This window comes from Bos taurus, chromosome 6, assembly GCF_002263795.3.
Source record: "Bos taurus isolate L1 Dominette 01449 registration number 42190680 breed Hereford chromosome 6, ARS-UCD2.0, whole genome shotgun sequence".
Lineage (NCBI taxonomy): Eukaryota > Metazoa > Chordata > Mammalia > Artiodactyla > Bovidae > Bos > Bos taurus.
Window position 1 is genome coordinate 59659151 of NC_037333.1, and position 20368 is coordinate 59679518.

At 39.1% G+C, this 20368-nt stretch overlaps 2 protein-coding genes across 5 annotated transcripts in view; one reads left to right on the top strand and one right to left on the bottom strand.

Annotated features, from left to right (window-relative positions):
- The window catches only part of RBM47 (RNA binding motif protein 47), a 276361-nt gene extending 271996 nt beyond the window's left edge, over positions 1-4365 (bottom strand). The window contains exon 1 of the mRNA NM_001206034.1: positions 4329-4365. The gene's annotated coding sequence lies outside the window, so the exon portion shown is untranslated. The remainder of the gene's footprint in view (positions 1-4328) is intronic.
- The window catches only part of NSUN7 (NOP2/Sun RNA methyltransferase family member 7), a 47546-nt gene continuing 31434 nt past the window's right edge, over positions 4257-20368 (top strand). For 2 of the 4 annotated variants that reach the window (XM_002688230.6, XM_024993552.2), the window contains exons 1-4: positions 4257-4664; positions 4954-5352; positions 16979-17037; positions 17419-17549. In XM_002688230.6, coding sequence (XP_002688276.1) covers positions 5043-5352; positions 16979-17037; positions 17419-17549 — 500 coding nt within the window. In that variant the 5' untranslated portion in view covers positions 4257-4664; positions 4954-5042. Of the gene's footprint in view, positions 4716-4953; positions 5353-16978; positions 17038-17418; positions 17550-20368 lie in introns of all 4 variants that reach the window. The other 2 variants (XM_024993551.2, XM_005207910.5) reach the window with 2 other exon arrangements.

Here is a 20368-nt window from a genome sequence, read left to right on the forward strand (position 1 = left end):
CTCAATTGGACTTCTGTTCTTTTTCACTTGCCTACCCTTCAAAATACTCTGCTCCATCTCAGTCTCCTGCTGTTTCCAAATTAAGGAAGATTTCTACCCCTGCTCTGCAAACGGTTATGGCTCTTCTGGTTAATCTTTGACTGTCTTGTAGTAAAGAACCCACGATCATATTTTGATTTGCCCAAAGGGATCTTTGCATTTCCTTTTCAAGTTGCTTGAAACAAGTTTCCATAAGGACTAGGATAGGAAACACTTGAATAATGCAAAGTATTCCTTCACATCAACACTCACACAGCATCAGAGGATTGATGCTCTTTACCTCAGAGTGAGTTTCCTGCCTTCTTGGGTTATCAATCCCTCCTCCCTCCTCTGGAATGGGTTATTTCAATATCTATCAGCTCTAAAGTTCAGAGTTGGGAAAAGCTTAGGTCCAGGCTGGAACACTAGATAGCTATGTCAAATAAAAAAGAGTAAGGGAAAGAATTATTGTACACACACAAAAAAAAATCAGTAGTACTATTTCTCAGTAGCCATAATGATAAACTGTGCTGTGATGTTTAAGAACATAAGTTAAAATTCTTTGTTTCATACACTTTTTACATTTCTATAACAAGTTGCACTGGAACTAAGCACAACTTTTTATGCCCAGATCAAACTGAAGCAAATGAGCAAATGTGTTTTTGTTTTGTTTTTTAGTTTATTTATTTTAACTGAAGGATAATTGCTTTACAATATTGTGTTGATTTCTGCCATACATCAACATGAATCAACCATGGGTAATTATCGTATATTAACGCATATATATGGAATCTAGAAAGATGGTACTGACAAACCTATTTATTTGCAGAGCAGCAAAGGAGATGCAGACATAGAACAAATGTTTTTTGAATACCTACTTGACTAACATACAGGAGCTACTCTGATTCAAATACAAGGAATGCTAATTTACAAATATTTAAAATACTCTACCCTGTGGGGAAAGAAAATCACTCCTTTAAGTTCCTTCTGCAGAAAGCTCCAGGTAACTAACCCTTAATTTCCTACATCATCTCTGACTTAATGTTCTGATCATATTACAGAGTGCAATTTAAACAAGGACTATATTTTTTCATACGTGCTTTCACAACAGCTGAATCCACATACCTATCTCTCCGGTAACTTTTGTAGTGCTCACTGAGATTTGATATGCTTCCCTCTAGTCCTCCCCTCCAATACTTTAAGTCCACAATGAGCCCATAAACCAGGAAAGGTAAGGAGGGAGGATTAGAGTAAATAGTAACCACGAATTCACTAACCCACAACTGTTGGCCTAAGCTTTACTTTGGGGATAAAGACTCTCATTAAATCTTGTTTTCAATACAGTGAGTTGTCACATTGATATATCATTAAAAAAAAAAACACAAACAAGAGCTAATCAAACTATATTTTGAAAGACAATAGTATTTTAAAGTTTATAGCTAGCTTTTTATCTCACATTTTCCATAGATCATACTGTGTACTGTGTGATGCATAATAAAATATACCATGACCCCTAAAGACACCTTCATGTTTATAATCTGTGCATGTGAAAGACTGATATTTTGCTCTTTCTGGGAATAAAAAGATATAACAAAACTTAAAAGACACAATAAAACTATTTTATAGAGTGTGTGTATTGTCCGGGTTATGCAAGTAAGGATGGCAGAAGTGGGGAATACAGAGATACACATAAATATATACAATAAAAAATAAAGTGTCTCAAAATACAAGTATACATATCCATTAATTTCCTGAGATTAAGGTCCCTGATCATTCTATACATTTTTTTTAACCTTTAGGACTGAGGAAAGTGTGAGGCACACGGTAAGAATTTAATATATATCTGATAAATGAATGAATGAACACATACATGCATGCACAAAATATTATGGGAACATTAAGTAGGGGAGACTCCACATTGAGAATAATGGGAGTGGTGCATTGAGAATAACTGGTGGGTGATGGGGTCAGGGCAAACAAATTTGTAGCAAATTGCTACTAATAGTTCCCCAATATCCATTCTCCCCTTCTTAACAATAGAGGGGGAAAGGAGGAACTAACTATTGAGCTACTACTTTCCAGACAATCTTGACATACATCATTCCACTAAATACTCACAAACCTCCTCAAAGGCAGCATTATTATTCAGTCTGCCTTATAGGTCTAGAAACTGAAGCTGAGAGATGTAAGGACTTGCCTAAGGTTACACAGATAATAAACCAAATGCCAAAGTCTAGCCCTTCCTGTTTAACACACGGAGAAAGAACCAGCGAACACAATTTAGAATCTCTTGAGTGACCATACTGATCTTGCTGCTGCTGCTGCTGCTAAGTCGCTTCAGTCGTGTCCGACTCTGTGGGACCCCATAGATGGCAGCCCACCAGGCTCCCCCGTCCCTGGGATTCTCCAGGCAAGAACACTGGAGTGGGTTGCCATTGCCTTCTCCAATGCAGGAAAGTGAAAAGTGAAAGGGAAGTCGCTCAGTCGTGTCCGACTCTTAGTGACCCCATGGACTGTAGCCCACCAGGCTCCTCCATCCATGGGATTTTTCAGGCAAGAGTACTGGAGTGAGGTGCCATTGCCTTCTCCCATACTGATCTTAGTTACATAAATTACGTTTCTTTTCCAGATTGAACCACTTCTACAAAGAAGATGAACAAAATTTGAGATTCCCAACCAGCAGCAAATAAGGTATTTACTCAAGTATATTTACCATACATCTTGCAGAATTTGGGGCTTGCACTTGCAAGATTTTCCTATGACTTTGATCTCAGTCCAAAATGAAGAACTTCATTCAACTTGTAGGCTTTGGTTTTTGCTTCATACAGAAAATGGAGACCAAGTATCTAGCAGATTTTTCTTTCTTTTAAGTAGATATTAGCATCTATTTTATTTTCAATAAAATACAATCTTATTTTTAAAATGATTTCATAATTTTTTTTCACTTAAAACTTGAAACGTAATTTGTCAAGTTGCGCAATCCAATGCCCATTTGTTTTAAAACCTAGGATTTTTTTCAACCAGGCAAGAAATGTGAAGTACATACATGTTATTCTTCACATGATCTTTATATATTCATATTGGCATTTGTTCATTGAATCGTACTGTAAGAAAAATTTGAGAGCTATTGAAGCTCTCAAAAATTAGACCTATTGAAGTCTGTTGGAGAAGTTTCAAAGCAGCAACACAAATGGTATACAGTAGAGAAAAAAGCAACCTTTTCTTTTTCTCCAGTTTTAGAACATGCACTTTGGAGATAGGTTAACAGGCAATCAATAAAAAGCTTAAGAGGCACATAAACTTAAATCTCAGTCATCTGGTTTTTATTCTAGAAATTAAAGTATTTTCCCACTACCTGTAATACTTGAGCACAGTTGGTTTTTCTTTGATGAGTTAGGATGCAGACTTCTCTCCAGGACACTCAAAAATTAAAGTAGCCATATTAAAACCCTTTGGGGGAAGCTTATATATATCCCCAGTTTCATTCTATACTTTGAAGGGTGTGAATTTGCTTGTTTGTAGGCCCATTTCAGCAACATCTTTCTTTGCAGGCAGCTCCTGGGAAGGAGGCTGGCAAAGATCTTTACACAACTTGCCCTGGAAGGCTTCACCCGTGGCTCAGAGGGTAAAGAATCTGCTTGCAATTAATTTAGGAAAACGGAAGACGGGGCAGGGGTTCCATCCCTGGATTGGGAAGATCTCCTGGAGAAGGAAATGGCAACTCACTCTGGTACAGTATTCTAGCCTGGAAAAATCCATGGACAGAGGAGCCTGGGAGGCTACAGTCCATGGGGTCACAGAGTCCACCACGACTAAGCGCAGCACAGTCAGTCCTGGAAGGGTCTATCTAATGTGATATCTGTGGTACCTATTGTTCCAAAAAGCGTGGAAATAGTCGATTCGTCTTTTTTTTACCTTGTTTTTTTTCTTCTTCAATAGTTCTACACTGAGTTGTTTTAACATTTCCTGCGTGCCCGCTAATCCTCTAAACTGGATGTTGTCAGCAATACAAAATTCTTGCTTTCAAGGAGATCACAGGGGACAAGTTGGAGAAGAAGGGTCACTTGTGACTCTGTGGAAGTCGAGGATCTTCAGGGCTGCGCAGTCCAATTATGGAGGGGCCTCCAACCTGAGGAGGGGCTGGCACAGGTGTCCGGGGTGAGAGGAGGAGCAACTCAAGAAAGGAAGCGCTGGCCAAATCCCGCGGGAACTGCCCTCTGACAGCGTTCCCTCCCCCCTCGTCGCACCCTTGGTTGCCACGGAGACCCGGGTACTGGGTAGGCTGACTGCCGCAGACAGGGGAGGCCTACCTTTTCGCGGCCGGAGCCGGCGGGCCCACCAGCCTCGTGCTCTACCCCGCTCAGCTGCCGCGTTCGTGAAGACGACCGTGCGGGCGGGCGAAGCCCTGAGGAGCATCCTCCCCTCAGGAACCCGAGCGAAGCGAGAGCCGGGGGTCGCGACCCCCCTGCCCCGACCCCGGCGGGTGGGAGAAGCTCATTTGAACCAAACTGCCTGCGCGGACCACCGCGGCAGCCCAGCAGTCCCGGGGCCCCCGAGGGCGCTGTGTAAGATACCAGGCACCGGTGCCCGAAGTGCTGCGGCCGCGTCTCTGTTCCCAAAGCCCCGGGGAACATCCGCCCTCTGGGGTAAGGGAGGACTCACGGGAGCCAGTGAAAGGAGCGCCCGAGGGGCCGCAGGTGCGGCTCTTGGGGGAGCTCTGCACCCAAACGGGCCTCGGTTAAGGTCTCGTAATTCGGAGGCCATTCGGAGCCGTCTCCACCCCTCTCCCTTTGTGTGTGGAGGTTTCCCGGCTCCAAGTAAGGGATGCTCGGGGCGGCCAGGGAATGCCACCGCTGGGTCTCTAGGGCCGGTGGGTCACCAAGTGTAGTCCTGCGGAAATAGTGGTTTAACCGGGATAATCTTTTATTTTCACAGAGACGATGCTTGAACAAGGAAAACCATTTCCCGGAACATCTGAATTGTAATTCAAGCTTGAGTTACCTAGGACAGTCAGGGGGGCAAACATGTTTAACTCCGCAAATGAACTGGAGTTTTTGGAAGAAACAACCGCGGAAATCTCCCAACTCTCTTCGCTGGCGCTGTCAGGTGACCCAGCATGCAGCGAAAACAGCTCAGCTGGTTCACCCGAAAAAACTGGCTATCCGGACTCCGTTTACATTCTGGCAGCGAACATTTTTCAGGGCACTAGACTCGAAAAGTCACCAGAGAAAGCCTTAATAAAGTATGGGAATGAGCCCTTGCCGTCCTCAACCGAATCCGAGGATGAATCCTTTCAGCGTTTGTCCTATGAGTTGGCTTTCAGTGCACTTAAGTGTGAGTAGTACCAGTTCTGACAGTCAGCACTAAAAGAGAATAATGAGAGAATTTCTGAGGTGCATCGAACCTCCTCCTCGCACCCTCACACACATACCCCAGGTTTTGTTTTTAGGCTTCTGAATATCTTTGGTCAGTTGCGGATGTCAAGGCTTTAAGGAGAGTTTCCAGGAAAACAATCTCTTTCAGTCAGATATGTTTTCCACTGTAGATTTCCCTGTGCTTAGGTGGGTCAAAATTAAGATGATCCTATTCACTGCCATTTTCTTTGTTTACTTTTGGAAGCTTGTAAATTTATTCTTCCAAATTTTTGTAGAAATCCCTTTTAATCTGCCTCCAGGATTTGAGGTGTTAATATTTCAGATTTCCTCGATGGTGGGTAATTATCAACTTCTGAGTATGGAGTTGATTCCAGGACAAAACCAAATATTTTTACTATAAGAGCAGTCAAAGGGCCTGGAGACAGGTTTTAGTACTAACCATCAACTATAATACAATATAAACTGTAAAGTTTGTACTGCTTGGTATACTGACTGAAAAGAAGTTCCAAAGAAGTTCCAGAAATGTTTGGAGTATTACCAGCATGGCTAAAATGATAAAACTTCCTAAAGAGACACCTAGAAAGGGCATTACATGTATCATTTACTTACTGTTAATACTTATTGGGCCTTGCACATCCTTGCTGAGAGTTGGTTAACAATTGTTCAGCTGAATTAAAAGGTCCCATTAATTACTCAGCTATAAATGTGTGTTTTTGGTTGTCTACAGACATGATGTAGCTCAGTTCTGAAGCCAGGAATTTGTCATCACAGAGAAAAATTTGTGTGATGTTCAGAAGCAGCTTCTCCCTGTTTCATTTCTTTACTTTCTGCTTGTGATCTTTTTTTTTTTTTTTTTTAAATCTGTCTTAGCCATTTTTCCCTCCTCCAGTTTAAACTTTCAGATTCTATTTCATCCCTTCCCTCCTCTTCTTTTTTAAAACTTAGATTTAAAGACCATCCAGAGTGTTGGTACTTTAAATCACGAGTCAAATTAACATTTGAAGATTTTCTCCTTGCAACAGTGAGATGCACATTAGGCATCTGTGTCAATTAATTGATATTTAATATTAATGCCCAAACTCTATTATAGACAATTTTTTCCTGATAGAGTATTGAATCTTACCTTTGTGTGTGCTGTGTGTGCTTAATTGTTCAGTCGTGTCCAACTCTGTAACCCTGTGGTCTATAGCCCGCCAGGCTCCTCTGTCCAAGGGATTTTTCAGGCGAGAATACTGGAGTGGATTGCCTTTAGAAATCAATAATAAAAGCCTGAGATTATTCTTTGTAAAATTAATCCATTGATTAGATGGTCATGTTGTAGTAATGTGTATGGTAGATTATAATTTTCTTTCTCTCAATCTTTATTTCTTTTTATGAAAGTGTCTTGTGACTGGCATTTTTTAATAACCCAGATCCCATTTAGATAAATTACTGTCATTTGTTGTTGTTCAATCGCTCAGTTGTGTCTGACTCTTTGCGGCCCCATGGACTTCAGTATGCCAGGCTTCCCTGTCCTTCACTATCTCCCGGAGTCTGCTCAAACTCATGTCCATTGAGTCGGTGATGCCATCCAACCATCTTGACTTCTGTTGTCCCCTTCTCCTCCTGGCTTCAGTCTTTCCCAGCATCAGGGTCTTTTCCAGTAAGTCAGTTCTTCACATCAGGTGGCCAAAATATTGGAGCTTTAGCTTTAGCATGAATGCTTCTAGTGAGTATTCAGGACTGATTTCTTTTACGATTGACTGGTTTGATCTCCTTGCAGTCCAAGGAGCTCTCAAGAGTCTTCTCCAACACCACACTTCAAAAGCATCAATTCTTCGGCACTCGTCCTTCTTTATGGTCCAACTCTCACATCCCTACATGACTACTGGAAAAACCATAGTTTTGACTAGACGGACCTTTGTTGGCAAAGTAATGTCTCTGCTTTTTAATATGCTGTCTAGGTTGGTCATAGCTTTTCTTCCAAGGAGCAAGCATCTTTTAATTTCATGACTGCAGTCACCATCTGCAGTGATTTTTGAGGGCAAGAAAAAGCCTGTCACTGTTTCCATTGTTTCCCCATCTGTTTGCCATGAAGTGATGGGACCGGATGCCATGATTTTGGTTTTTTGAATGTTGAATTTTAAGCCAGCTTTTTCACTCTCTTTCATTGTCATCATAGGCCTTTATAAACCTACTTTTCTTGAAATGTTCATTTTTATAAGTTCAAATTCTAAGATGGGATGGTTTTGGTTGTTTACTTGGTACAGCTGTTATTTTCTTTTTAATGATAATAATACCTTGCTTTAAATTATCATCTGAATAATTTCCAAATGTTCATATGGAATAAAGCTAGAATTCCTAAATGTAGTGGATTTCCAAGGTAATTAAGAGCCTGATATTTTGCTTTAAAATATTGGAGGTTTTTATATATTTCACTTTTGTCTTATGTATTATCAGTGTTCTTTCAATATTTTCACATGTAATATTTTATAAACTCAACATCTGGCTTATATAGCATAGGTTCAAGGAATCACAGTTCAGAGAATCATGGTTCAGAAAAGAAAACTCAGGATTTCTTCCCTAAGGTTTTATAGGAGCAGTAAAGCTGAAAAGGTTAATGCACAAACTAAAGAGAGCTTGGGTAATGATCATCTTTTTTATTTTTTATGATTTCCAGTTTTATTATTTGCCCTTTTGTTGATGTCCTTTGTGTATAAGCTCTTTCAAAGCAGAGAGTGTGTTTTTCTGATTAATTGTTTAAAGGGTTCAGAATAAGGATTTTTGAAATGATAACCCCTATTCTTACTCCGCTAAATAAGATGCAAGGTCAGTTTTCTACTAAAGAAGGTAATGAAGAGTAACTTATTCCTATTAAGTTTGACTTATGTCAGAGAAGTAGAGTATTAGCAGCTAATTTATTTTTCAAAGAATCTCTGGATGTTTCAAGAACTACCAAATATTAAAACAGAAGAAAAACTGGCAAAATGATTTCTTAAAAAATAAATTAATGAACAACCCATTAAGAAAAAAAATTGAGGAAGAAGGTATTCCTGAAATTATTGATCATAAGTTCAGTTCAGTTGCTCAGTTGTGTCTGACTCTTTGTGACCCCATGAACCACAGCACTCCAGGCCTCTCTGTCCATCACCAACTCCCGGAGTTTACCCAAACTCATGTCCATTGAGTCCGTGATGTCATCCAACCATCTCATCCTCTGTCGTCCCCTTCTCCTCTTGCCCTCAGTTTTTCCCAGCATCAGGGTCTTATCAAATGAATCAGCTCTTCACATCAGGTGGCTAAAGTATTGGAGTTTCAGCTTCAACATCAGTCCTTCCAATGAACACCCAGGACTTTTCCATCCTTTAGGATGGACTGGTTGGATCTCCTTGCAGTCCAAGGGACTCTCAAGAGTCTTCTCCAACACCACAGTTCAAAAGCATCAATTCTGCCCTCAGCTTTCTTTATAGTCCAACTCTTACATCCATACATGATTACTGGAAAAACCATAGCCTTGATTAGACGGACCTTTGTTGACAAAGTAATGTCTCTGCTTTTTAATATGCTGTCTAGGTTGGTCATAACATTCCTTCTAAGGAGTAAGTGTCTTAATTTCATGGCTGAAGTCACCATCTGCAGTGATTTTGGAGCCCCCCAAAATAAAGTCAGCCACTGTTTCCACTGTTTCACATCTATTTGCCATGATCTTAGTTTTCCGAATGTTGTTGATCTTGTTTCTGGCTTAATTCTTTCTCCAGCTTCCTCAGGTGTATATACTAATTGGTGACCTCTCAGTCCAAGGAACTGGTTATGTCAGTAATCTGGTCATTTCAGAATATGTAACCTGTCAGTGAAAAACCTGGCAAACATTTAATGTATGGTTGAGTTATGGCTTTGGGAATCACTAACTGTAGTCACGGATCCCTAAGACCACCCTCAGGTTCAATGATTCACTAGAAGTACTCACAGAACCCAGCAAAGCTGTTATATTCATAGTTACAGTTTATTACAGTGAAAGGATTAAGATTAAGGTCAGCACTGGAAAAATGTACACAGGACAAAGTTCAGAAGAGACCAGGTACAAGCTTTCTATTGTCCTTTCTCAAAGAAGTCTTAGGGACAGTACTTAATTCTCCTAGCAACAATGTTTGACAACATGAATGAAGGTTGTCAAATTTCCCTCCTTCCACAGATACAAAAACCCCATGTGCCTATATTTATAATTATTCTTTTTAAAATTGAAGTATAGTTGGTTTACAATATCCTGTTAGTTTCAGGTTACAGCTAAATTACTCAGTTACTTATTTTTTCAGATTATATTCAATTAGAGGTTATTACAAGATATTGAATATAGTTTCCTATGCTATACAATGAATTTTGTAACTTATCTATTTTATTTATAGTAGTAATCCCTGTTACTCCCATATTCCTAACTTGCCCCTCCTTTCCTTTCTTTGCCCTTTAGTAACCATAAGTTTGTTTTCTATGTCTGTGATTCTGTTTCAGTTTTGTATATAGATTCATTTGCATTATTTTTAAATTCTACATATAAGTGATAGCTTATTTGCATTTCTTTATCTGACTTCACTAAGTATAGTGTTCTATAGTTCCATCCATGTTGGTGCAAATGGCAGTAACATTCATTCTTTTTTATGACAGTAATATTCTGTTTTGTGTGTGTGTGTGTGTGTGTGTATATATATAAGTGAAAAGTGAAAGTGAAGTCGCTCAGTCGTGTCTGACTCTATCGACTCCATGGACTGCAGCCCACCAGGCTCCTCCGTCCATGGGATTTTCCAGGCAAAAGTACTGGAGTGGGGTGCCATTGCCTTCTCTGAAGAACTACAATAGATTTATGTATTTGGCTATCTTGCTGAATTCATTTATTAATTGTAATAGTTTTTGTGTGAAGACTTTAGGGTTCTCCATGTAGAGTATCATAGTATATCTAAATAGTGACAGTTTTACTGCTTCCCTTCCAATTTGAATACATTTTGATTTGTTTATTTGGCTGTGTTGGGTCTTTGTTGCAGCATGTGGGATCTTCATTGCATCATGGGGGACTTTTGTGTGGCACACAGACTCTCTAGTTGTGGCTCAAAACCTTAGTTGCTCCATGGCATGTGGGATCTTAGTTCCCTGACCAAGGGTTGAACCCACGCCCCCTGCACTAGAAGCAGATTCTCAACAACTGGACCATCAGGGAAGTCTTGATTTCATTGTTGAACTCATTGGGTTTTTAGTAGCATGTTGTTTAGTTTCCATATGTTCATTTTTTTCCAATTTTTATTCCTGTGATTGATTTCTGGTTTCATAGAATTTTGGTCAGAAAAGCTGCTTGAAATAGTTTCTACCCTTTTAAATTAGTTGAGTCTTGTTTTATGACTTAGTATGTGATCTATTCTAGATAATGTTCCATGTGCCCTTGAAAAGAATCTGTCTTCTGGATTTTTTTGATGTAGTGTTTTGTAGATATCAGTTAAGTTCAAATGATTGTGTCATTTAGAACCTCTGTTGCCTTATTGAGTTTTTTCTCTGAATAATCTGTCTATTGATGTCAGTGGGGTGTTAAGGTCCTTTATTATTGTATTATCATCATGGAGTGTTAAGGCCTATTATTATTGTATTATTGTTAGTTTCTCCCTTTATGTCTGTTAGTATTTCTTTTTAATGTATATTTAGGTGCTTCTCTATTGGAGGCATTTATGTTAACAAGCATGTTATCTTCTTGCATTGATCCCTTTATCATTATATAATGCCCTTCTTTGCTTTTCTTTATGGGCTTTGTTTTAAAATCTATTTTGTCTGATGTGAATATGGCTACCCCTGCTTTCTTATTGTTTGCATTTTCTTGAGCTGTCTATTTTTTATCTTTTCCCTTTTGGTCTGTGTATGTCTTTCACCCTGAAGTGAGTCTCATATAGGCAGCATATTGCAGGTTCTTGGTTTTGTTTTGTTTTTCCATTCAATCTGCCACTGTGTGTCTTTTGATTGGAGCATTAGTCCATTGACATTTGAGGTAATTATGGATAGGTATGTACTAATTGCCATATAATCCTTGCTTTTCAGTTCTTATAGTTCTGTTTCTTTTGTTTGTTTCTTTTTCCTTTTGTGGTTTGATAATTTTCTTTTGTGGTATGCTTGATTTTCTTTATATTCTTTTCAAAATAAACTGTTGTATATTTCTGATTTGTGGTTATCATGGAGCTCAAGTATGTTAACTCAAAACTATATCTCCTGGCTTTAAGATGATAGTCATCCAATTTCAAACACACTATAAAAGATCTATATACTGCCATTACCCACATTTTGTGATTTTGATGTCCTATTTTACATCGTTATGCATATCCTTTTACTGTTAATTGTAGTTATAACTTTTTTTTTTTTTTTACAATTTTTTGATTCTGTTTTAATCTATGTATTCTCCAAAATCACTGCAGATGGTGACTGCAGCCATGAAATTAAAAGATGCTTGCTCCTTGGGAGAAAAGCTTTGACCAACCTAGACAGCATATTAAAAAGCAGAGACATTACTTTACCAACAAAGGTCTAGTCAAAGCTATGGTTTTTCCAGTAGTCATGTATGGATGTGAGAGTTGGATTACAAAGAAAGCTGAGCACTGAAGAGTTGATGCTTTTGAACTGTGGTGTTGGAGAAGATTCTTGAGAGTCCCTTGGACTGCAAGGAGATCCAACCAGTCCATCTTAAAGGAGATCAGTCCTGGGTGTTCATTGGAAGGACTGATGCTGAAGCTGAAACTCCAATACTTTGGCCACCTCATGTGAAGAACTGACTCATTGGAAAAGACCCTGATACTGGGAAAGATTGAAGGCGGGAGGGGAAGGGGACAACAGAGGGTGAGATAGTTGGATGGCATCACCAACATGAGGGCACGAGTTTGAGTAGGCTTTGGGAGTTGGTGATGGACAGGGAAGCCTGGTGTGCTGCAATCCATGAGGTTGCAAAGAGTTGGACATGACAAAGCAACTGAACTGAAGTGATCGTCAATCCTTTTATGTATTTGCCTTTCCTATTGTGATTTTCCTTGTCCTATAAATACTTTGTTTCTTTTCTTAGAGAATATCCTTCAGTATTTCTTTTCAGTTCAGTTCAGTCGCTCAGTTGTGTCCGACTCTTTGCAACCCCATGAATTGAAGCACGCCAGGCCTCCCTGTCCATTACCAACTCCCAGAGTTCACTCAAACTCATGATGCCATCCAGCCATCTCATCCTCTGTCGTCCCCTTCTCCTCCTGCCCCCAATCCCTACCAGCATCAGAGTCTTTTCCAATAAGTCAACTCTTCGCATGAGGTGGCCAAAGTACTAAAGTTTCAGCTTTAGCATCATTCCTTCCAAAGAAATCCCAGGGCTGATCTCCTTCAGAATGGACTGGTTGGATCTCCTTGCAGTCCAAGGGACTCTCAAGAGTCTTCTCCAACACCACAGTTCAAAAGCATCAATTCTTTGGTGCTCAGCTTTCTTCACAGTCCAACCCTCACATCCATACATGACTACTGGAAAAACCATAGCCTTGACTAGATGGACCTTTGTTGGCAAAGTAATGTCTCTGTTTTTGAATATGCTATCTAGGTTCATCATAACTTTCCTTCCAAGGAGTAAGCGTCTTTTAACTTCATGGCTGCAATCACCATCTGCAGTGATTTTGGAGCCCCCAAAAATAAAGTCTGACACTGTTTACACTGTTTCCTCATCTATTTCCCATGAAGTAATGGGACCAGATGCCATGATCTAAGTTTTCTAAATGTGGGTAGGTTTAATATTGCTGAATTCTTTTAGTTTTTTCTTGTGAGAAACTTTTTCTCTTTTATTTTAAATGATAATCTTGCTGGGTAGAGTATCCTAGCTTGCAGGTTTTTCCCTTTCAGCAATTTGAATGTATCATGCCACTCATTTCTGACCTTCAGAGTTTTCTGCAGAGAAATCTACTGATAGTGATAATGGGGTTCCCTTATAACTTACTCTTTGTTTTCCTCTTGCCACCTTTAGAATCCTTTCTTTATCTTTAAATTTGTCGTTTTAGGGAATTCCCTGGCAGTTGAGTTTTTAGGACTTGGCACTTTTACTGCTGTGGCCTGGGTTTGATCTCTGGTTGGGGAACTGAGATCATGCAAGCTGTGTGGCATGGCCAAATAAGATAAAATAAATTCATCATTTTAATTATGGTATGTCTTGGTATGGGTATCTTTGGGTTCATCTTGTTTGGGACCTTCTGTCCTTCTTGTACTTGGTATCTGTTTTCTTCTTTAGGTTTTGGAAGTTTTCATCCATAGCTTCTTCAAATACACTTTCAATTCTTGTTCTCTTTTCTTTCTGTAACACCTATTATGTGTCAGTTGTCATGTCTGAAATCATCTCATAGATCTCATATGTTGCATTTGTTCTTTCATTGTTTTTCTGTCTGCTCTTCTCATTTAGTGATTTCCATTATTCTATCTTCCAAGTCACTTACGTAGAGCTCTTTCTTGCTAACTTGGTTGTATAGCAGTTCTTCTGCCAGTTTCCAGTTAGTTTTCTGTGAGAATTGTTCCACATATAGAAGTTATTTCAGTGTGTTTATGGGGAGAGGTGAGATCCACATCTTTCTACTCTACCATCTTATTCCCTTTCAGCCTTGGCATTCTTGAAATGTAAGTTTTAGAAGTGAATTATATAAAGTGGATCACTGAAGGAAACACTATGAACACATAATAAAAATAGAGAAGGAGAACCTAGGGGAAAGTCAAAAGAAGAAACATCTTCCATCTTTCTTCCAGGATGGGAGGGATGATCAGACAGACTGTGTGAGTTTTAGGGGTCCTATAAATAGCACCCCTCTTACACCTGGGGCTTCCCTGGTGGCTCAAATGGTGAAGAACCTGCCTGCAATTCAAGAGACCTGGGTTCAGTCCCTGGGTCGGGAAGATTCCCTGCAGAAGGAAATGGCAACCCACTCCAGGACTCTTGCCTGGAGAATTCCATGGACAGAGGAGCCTGGTGGGCTACAGTCTATAGGATTGCAAAGAGTTGGACATGATTGAGCAACTAGCTTGTACTTTCTTACACCTGAGTTTGTAACCAGTAGAGAGAAAAAAAATGTTCAGGGACATGGCTTTAGATCGTCAGTCAAGGCAGGCTTGTGAAATACTTCAGAAGTAGAACTAGAACTTTCCATCTAATCCAGACACAGCTGAAGAAATGCAAGTCCCTCCACCCAACTCACAAGGCACATGGCAGAGAGCAGTCTGGAATGCATGCCCACCTTCTGCAGAAACACTGGCAGACAAAGAGTGGAAGGGGTAGGGAGTAAGATATGCCCCATTCTTTCTTCCAATTTCACTCACTAAATAAACTCAATTTTCGTTTCATGTAGAGTGATGAGTAGGTAGGGAGAGAATCTAGGAGTGTTTCTCTAGGGAAGGCCTTCTACATTGGAAACATGAGGAATGAGGATTGAGTTCCCTTCAAGAGACTAAAGAGAAGAGTTTCGAATTAGTGGGAGATGAGGGATAATTGGAGCTATTGTGCTGAACTAGGATAGGTAAATTTTGCAATCTTCAAAAAGTCCTGATAACTCAGTTGTTAGCAGTGTGTTTTATTTAGCCAGTGTGGTGTGTTGTAAGAGTAAGTACAGGAAAGGCAGCATAATGTGAAGAGAATGCATTTGGGTATCAGACTGCCTGGGTTTGACTCTGTGATCTGCCGCTTGCTGTGTGACCCTGAACATATTACTTGACCATCCTGTGCCTCATTTCCTAATCTATAAAACGGGGATAATGATGGTACCTAATTCATAGGATTGTTTGAGAGGGTTAAATGAATTAATATATAGAAAGCATTTTAGAACAATGTGTATCACATAGAAAGCACTATCTAAAATACACATTATTAGGGACTTACCTGGTGATCCAGTGTTTAAGATTCTGTGCTTCCAATACAGGGGGCATCTGTTTGATCCCTGGTCAGGGAACTAAGATGCCACATGCACGGCCCACACAAAGAGTATACATAATTAATGTTCATATTGCTGTGTGAGAAAATTCTTTAAACTGTAGATACATAAAGGCAGTGCATTCTGCGCAATTGACAAGAGCTCTAAGGAAAAAATGCAGTGTTGGCAAAACAAATGTTCTGTCTTCTTTTCCTTCATTCTGCCTCTCATATTTTTTAGGAGTCCAGTAACTCCACTGCTCAAAGTTCTAAAGCCTATGCAGGTCTCCTGTCCTAGCAGGCCTTCATTCTTATGATGACTGTATTTTCTATGACAAAAATTGGGACTCATGCTGAGAAACTATGAATTAGATAGGATTCGGTTTGCAAGTACTAAGAGTGTGAAACTATAAACTTCATTTTCCTTATAAGTGAAATGGGGATATTGCCTTGTACAATACAGCCATAATTGGTGACTAAAACATGGATATGATACCTGAAAGATTTCCTGTGAAAATTGGAGTCTGTTCTCCCAAGTTTGTCGCTTCTTATTAGTTTTCCCATCCCCTAGATAAAAACTGAAATTCAATGTGTACTGTGTATGTAGGAGGTGTTCCACAAATGTTGATGAATTGAAGCTATCCTAGCTTTCTGTTAACTGATTAAAGCATTTGTTATATGATGTGTATATATAGTTAAGTCATTATAACAAATGGAGCACTCATCTGCCCTGTGGAGGTTTCAAAATATGTCCATATGTTTTTACTTATTACCTTTGTAATTATCCCTGTGACCAGGTTGCTGTCTCATCCTGGACCTTTACATGGGTAACTCCTTGTCATTTGGGTCTTAGATTAAATGTTATCAGTGTCTTCACTAGTGAGTTTTATCAAATATTTAAATAAGAAATAACACCAATTTAGTGCAAATTATTCCAGAGACTAGAAGAAGAGGGGATATATCCCACAAATTTTATAAGGCCAACATAACCCGGATACCAACATTGACAAAGATATTATGAAGAGAAAATTATAGACCAATATCCTTCATGAACATAAACATAGAACAAAAATCCTAAATAAAATGTTAGCAAATTGAATTCAACAGTATGTAAAAGGATAAGACATTATTAATTAGATCTTCTTTAATGTTTTTCAAGGATATAAATTAAAGATTGAGATTCCTTTATTACTACCTCAGCTATTCAGATAATGCTCCTTTGACTTCCATGATGATTCCATGTGGAGCCTGGGCTTTCCTGGTGGCTCAGTGGTAAAGAATCTACTTACCAATGCAGGAGATGTGAGTTCGATCCCTCATCTGGGATATCCTCTGGAGGAGGGCATGCCAACCCACTCCAGTATTCTTGCCCAGGGAAATCCCATGGACCGAGGAGCCTGGTGGGCTACAGTCTATGGGGTTGCAAAGAGTAGGACACAACTTAGCAAGTAGACAATAAACAACACCACCACCATGTGGAGCCTGGGTCACAGGGGTCTGGGATTCATAAAGATTACAAATATTTCATTATGCCATTGTAATTTGGGTCTTTATCAAGAATTAAGGTATATTTTGAAAGTAAAAGTATTTTGCAGTATTGGCTAAAGTGTATTTTGATTCCAAAGTTTTCATTTTCAGCTTTGGTGTTTTCATAACAGACATTTTCTTTGTTTTACAGATCAAGATATTTTGGAAACTATATTAATAGACAGCTATATCTTCCCAAGTACCACAATAGTAAGTGTATAACTTTTATATAATTAGCTGTCACGTGAGTGTTATTTAGAAAGCACTAAAAATAAGCCTTGGGATTTAAATACCTAGTTTGTTTAATGCTAAGACCTCTTCAAAACACAGCCTTAACTCTTTCCTACTTCCAAGTTTCTAATATAGATTGTACTCCTTTCATTTTGATGAACATGCCAGAAATTGTCCTTTTTGAAAGTTTTATTTTTTACTGAATTTTTTTTCTAGTTTGCAGTCCTTTTCTATCTCCCAGTTTAATCAGATGATGTGAAAATAGTCATACTCCTGCTCGCTTGAAAAATAATGGAATGGGAAATATTGCTGTTAGATGTTATTTGTATGCTATTCCTTCTCTGTGTTTCCCCTTGGTAGCCAGATCATTTGAACAGTCTTATCATTGTGATGCTATATGATTTCCAAGACAGAAAATTTCAAGCTCGTCTTCTTTCTGGTAATGAAGAGTCTATAGCAGAAGTTCTAGAAGTGGAGAACCTTCTTAACAGGTAACTATAAAGGTTAAAAGGATGTTTTATATGAATTCATTATTAGTGTTTCACTGGTGAAATAGTATACAATATAATGTGTGGATAAGTGTTAAAATTTTATAGAGAAAAAATATAAAAGTTCATAAGTTTCTTGAGTTCCTTTAAAAAAAGATCTTGAACAAAGTAAATATATTACTTAAATTCAAGTTGTTTTGAAAGCTTGAATTGTAAGATCCAATTTGTAAGTATTTGGAAAATCATGAAAAATTCCTGACAATTTTTAGCACATACATAACTTACACTTCATTTGAAACAGCTATTATTTATTTACTTGGCTTTGTTTACAGCTCTTAAACTAACATGTATCAAACAAGAAAATTCCAATTAGATAAGAACCCACCACTTAGCCAAATTGAAAAAAGAATCTACAGCTTTTACAACTTAATGTCAGTAGTTAAGAGGAAAACTAACATATTTAAAATTTGTTTTCCTTTTACCCTAAGTATCAGCAGAAGCCTAGCATGAGAACAGTAATAGCACCTACCTAAAAAGGTGGTTGGGAGAACTAATTAGAGTAATGTGTGTAAAATGCTGAGCTAGGAGCCAGGCGCATAGTAGATGATAGTAGATGGTCATTCATTAAATGCTACCATTGTTAGGGCTGCAGGATCCTAGTTCCCCAACCAGGGATGGAACCCATGCCCCCTACTGTGGAAACGCAGTGTCTTCACTGGACCAGCAGGGAAGTCCTCTATACTCTTAAGCCTTAATAGAAAGCACAACATAGCAAACAACAGCAATCCTGTAGGAACACGTTTCCCTGGTGAATAATCTGAAACAGTTGTCATATCTCATTTTATATTGTTATGGAAAACTCAGTTTCATTTTGAAGGTTGAGACCAAAAGAGTCACTGAATGGAGTTATAGTAATAACTTACCTTTATTGAGGAGCACTTAATATGTATCAATCACTATTACAAGAAGCTCTTTACATAACAATTCTTCGAAGTGAATATTGTTATCAACCTGTATTTTTACACAGAGGAAAACTGAAGCACAGACATGTTAAAGTAACCTGTCTAATGTCATAGAGCTAGAAAGAGAAGTGCCAGAATTCAAATTCAGGAAGGCTAACTCTAGAGAACTTCCCTATAGCTCAAATGGTAAAGAATCTGCCTGCAGTGCAGGAGACCCAGGTTCAATCCATGGGTCAGGAAGATCCTCTGGAGAAGGGAATGGCAGTCCACTCCAGTATTCTTGTCTGGAGAATCCCAAGGACAGAGGAGCCTGGTGGGCTACAGTCCACAGGGTCCCAAAGAGTCAGGCATGACTGAGTGACTAACTCTTTCACTTTCACTTCAGGGCTCAAGATTTAACCATTTATATGCTACTTTTCCTTCTACTTAAGATAGTGAATCTTGGGTAAAATATGCTAGACGATGACAGATATGACATAGTACTATGTCAGTTGTAGCCATGAGAAATTTGGGGATGCAGAAAAGCAAAAGCAATTGAATGTATGTACCTTAGATAAGCAAGGATCTTGCTCCTGTTTACTACATAGGTTCCTGGGCAACCACTTCACCTCCCCATACCACTACTAGGCAACCTGCCTCTGAGGATGGGTACCCAGGATGGGTGCAGATACATTGGAGAAAAAGTGGTGGGGCAATGTGCTTTGGGACAAGCTCTGAGTTTCAGCTTTCCTGAACTGCTTTCAGTTTCCATTTGACTTAGGACTAAGGAGATTTTCATGGAAATCTCAACTTAGTGTGCGTAATGAGAGCTGAGGTTAGGCTAAAGCAGCCAGGAAAGCCACAGAGCTCTAACCAAGTAAGAAAGACCAGACTGCGGTTTCAGCAGCAGCAGATTCTTAGCTGAGAATGCTAGCGAGGCAGGTAGGAAATAGGACAAGCAAAGACCATGGCTCACGAGGCCAGAAGAGCCAGAAGATATTATTGTCTAAGGTTCCTGATTCCTCAGATTTTTACTTTTCCCTGTAATATATACTGTGCTGCCTCTTGCCTGGAGGAGGTTATCTGGTTACATTCCTGTCAGTGCAACAGAAACTACCCGAACCAATCGGGCTTCATATAATACAGATCTTACTCCCACATTAATAAGTTATTTTATATCCAATTCATGCTATGCTCAGTTCATAATATGTTATAGGATAAGTGAGTGTATTTAGTGGTTAAATTGAAGAGAATAGTAGTGTAATATACTGGTATAAGGATAACATTGAGAAAATCCATGTACAATGAGAAAGATAATGCTAAGAAAATACATGTATAAAGATAACCTAGAAGGTTCTAATCAATAATCGCAGCTTTCAAGTAATAGAAGCTATTTTCAGTTAGCATGAGCAAAAATGGAAAATGTTCTTAAATAGATCCTGGAATATCTTATGCAATTCAGAGACTCAGGAAGAGGATGAAATCAGGAACTGGAAAGATGTCAGGATTTTCTTTGTCTCTTTACCTTTTTATTTCTGCTTCTCTCTTAATATCTGCTTCATTCTCCTTTTCTCTCCTGATCTGCCTTCTCTGTTTGTAGCCTACAAGGAAAAAGCCTTACTGCTGCACCCCAGGTCTTAAGCTTACTTGTTATACTTGTATGTTAGTTTCTTCACTTAGATTAATTTATTATCTCTACACCCAGTTCTAAATTCTACCCCCTTCCAGGGAATTTGATTGGCTCCTCGTGGGTCAAGTGCATTCCCTTGGGCCAGTCCTCCATAGCTAATGGAGTAGAATTCTGAACTCAGAATGTTGGAGGCCAACCTCTATAGATCATCTGGGCCTTGGGGCTGGGCAGTATTGTCCCCAGGGCAGTAG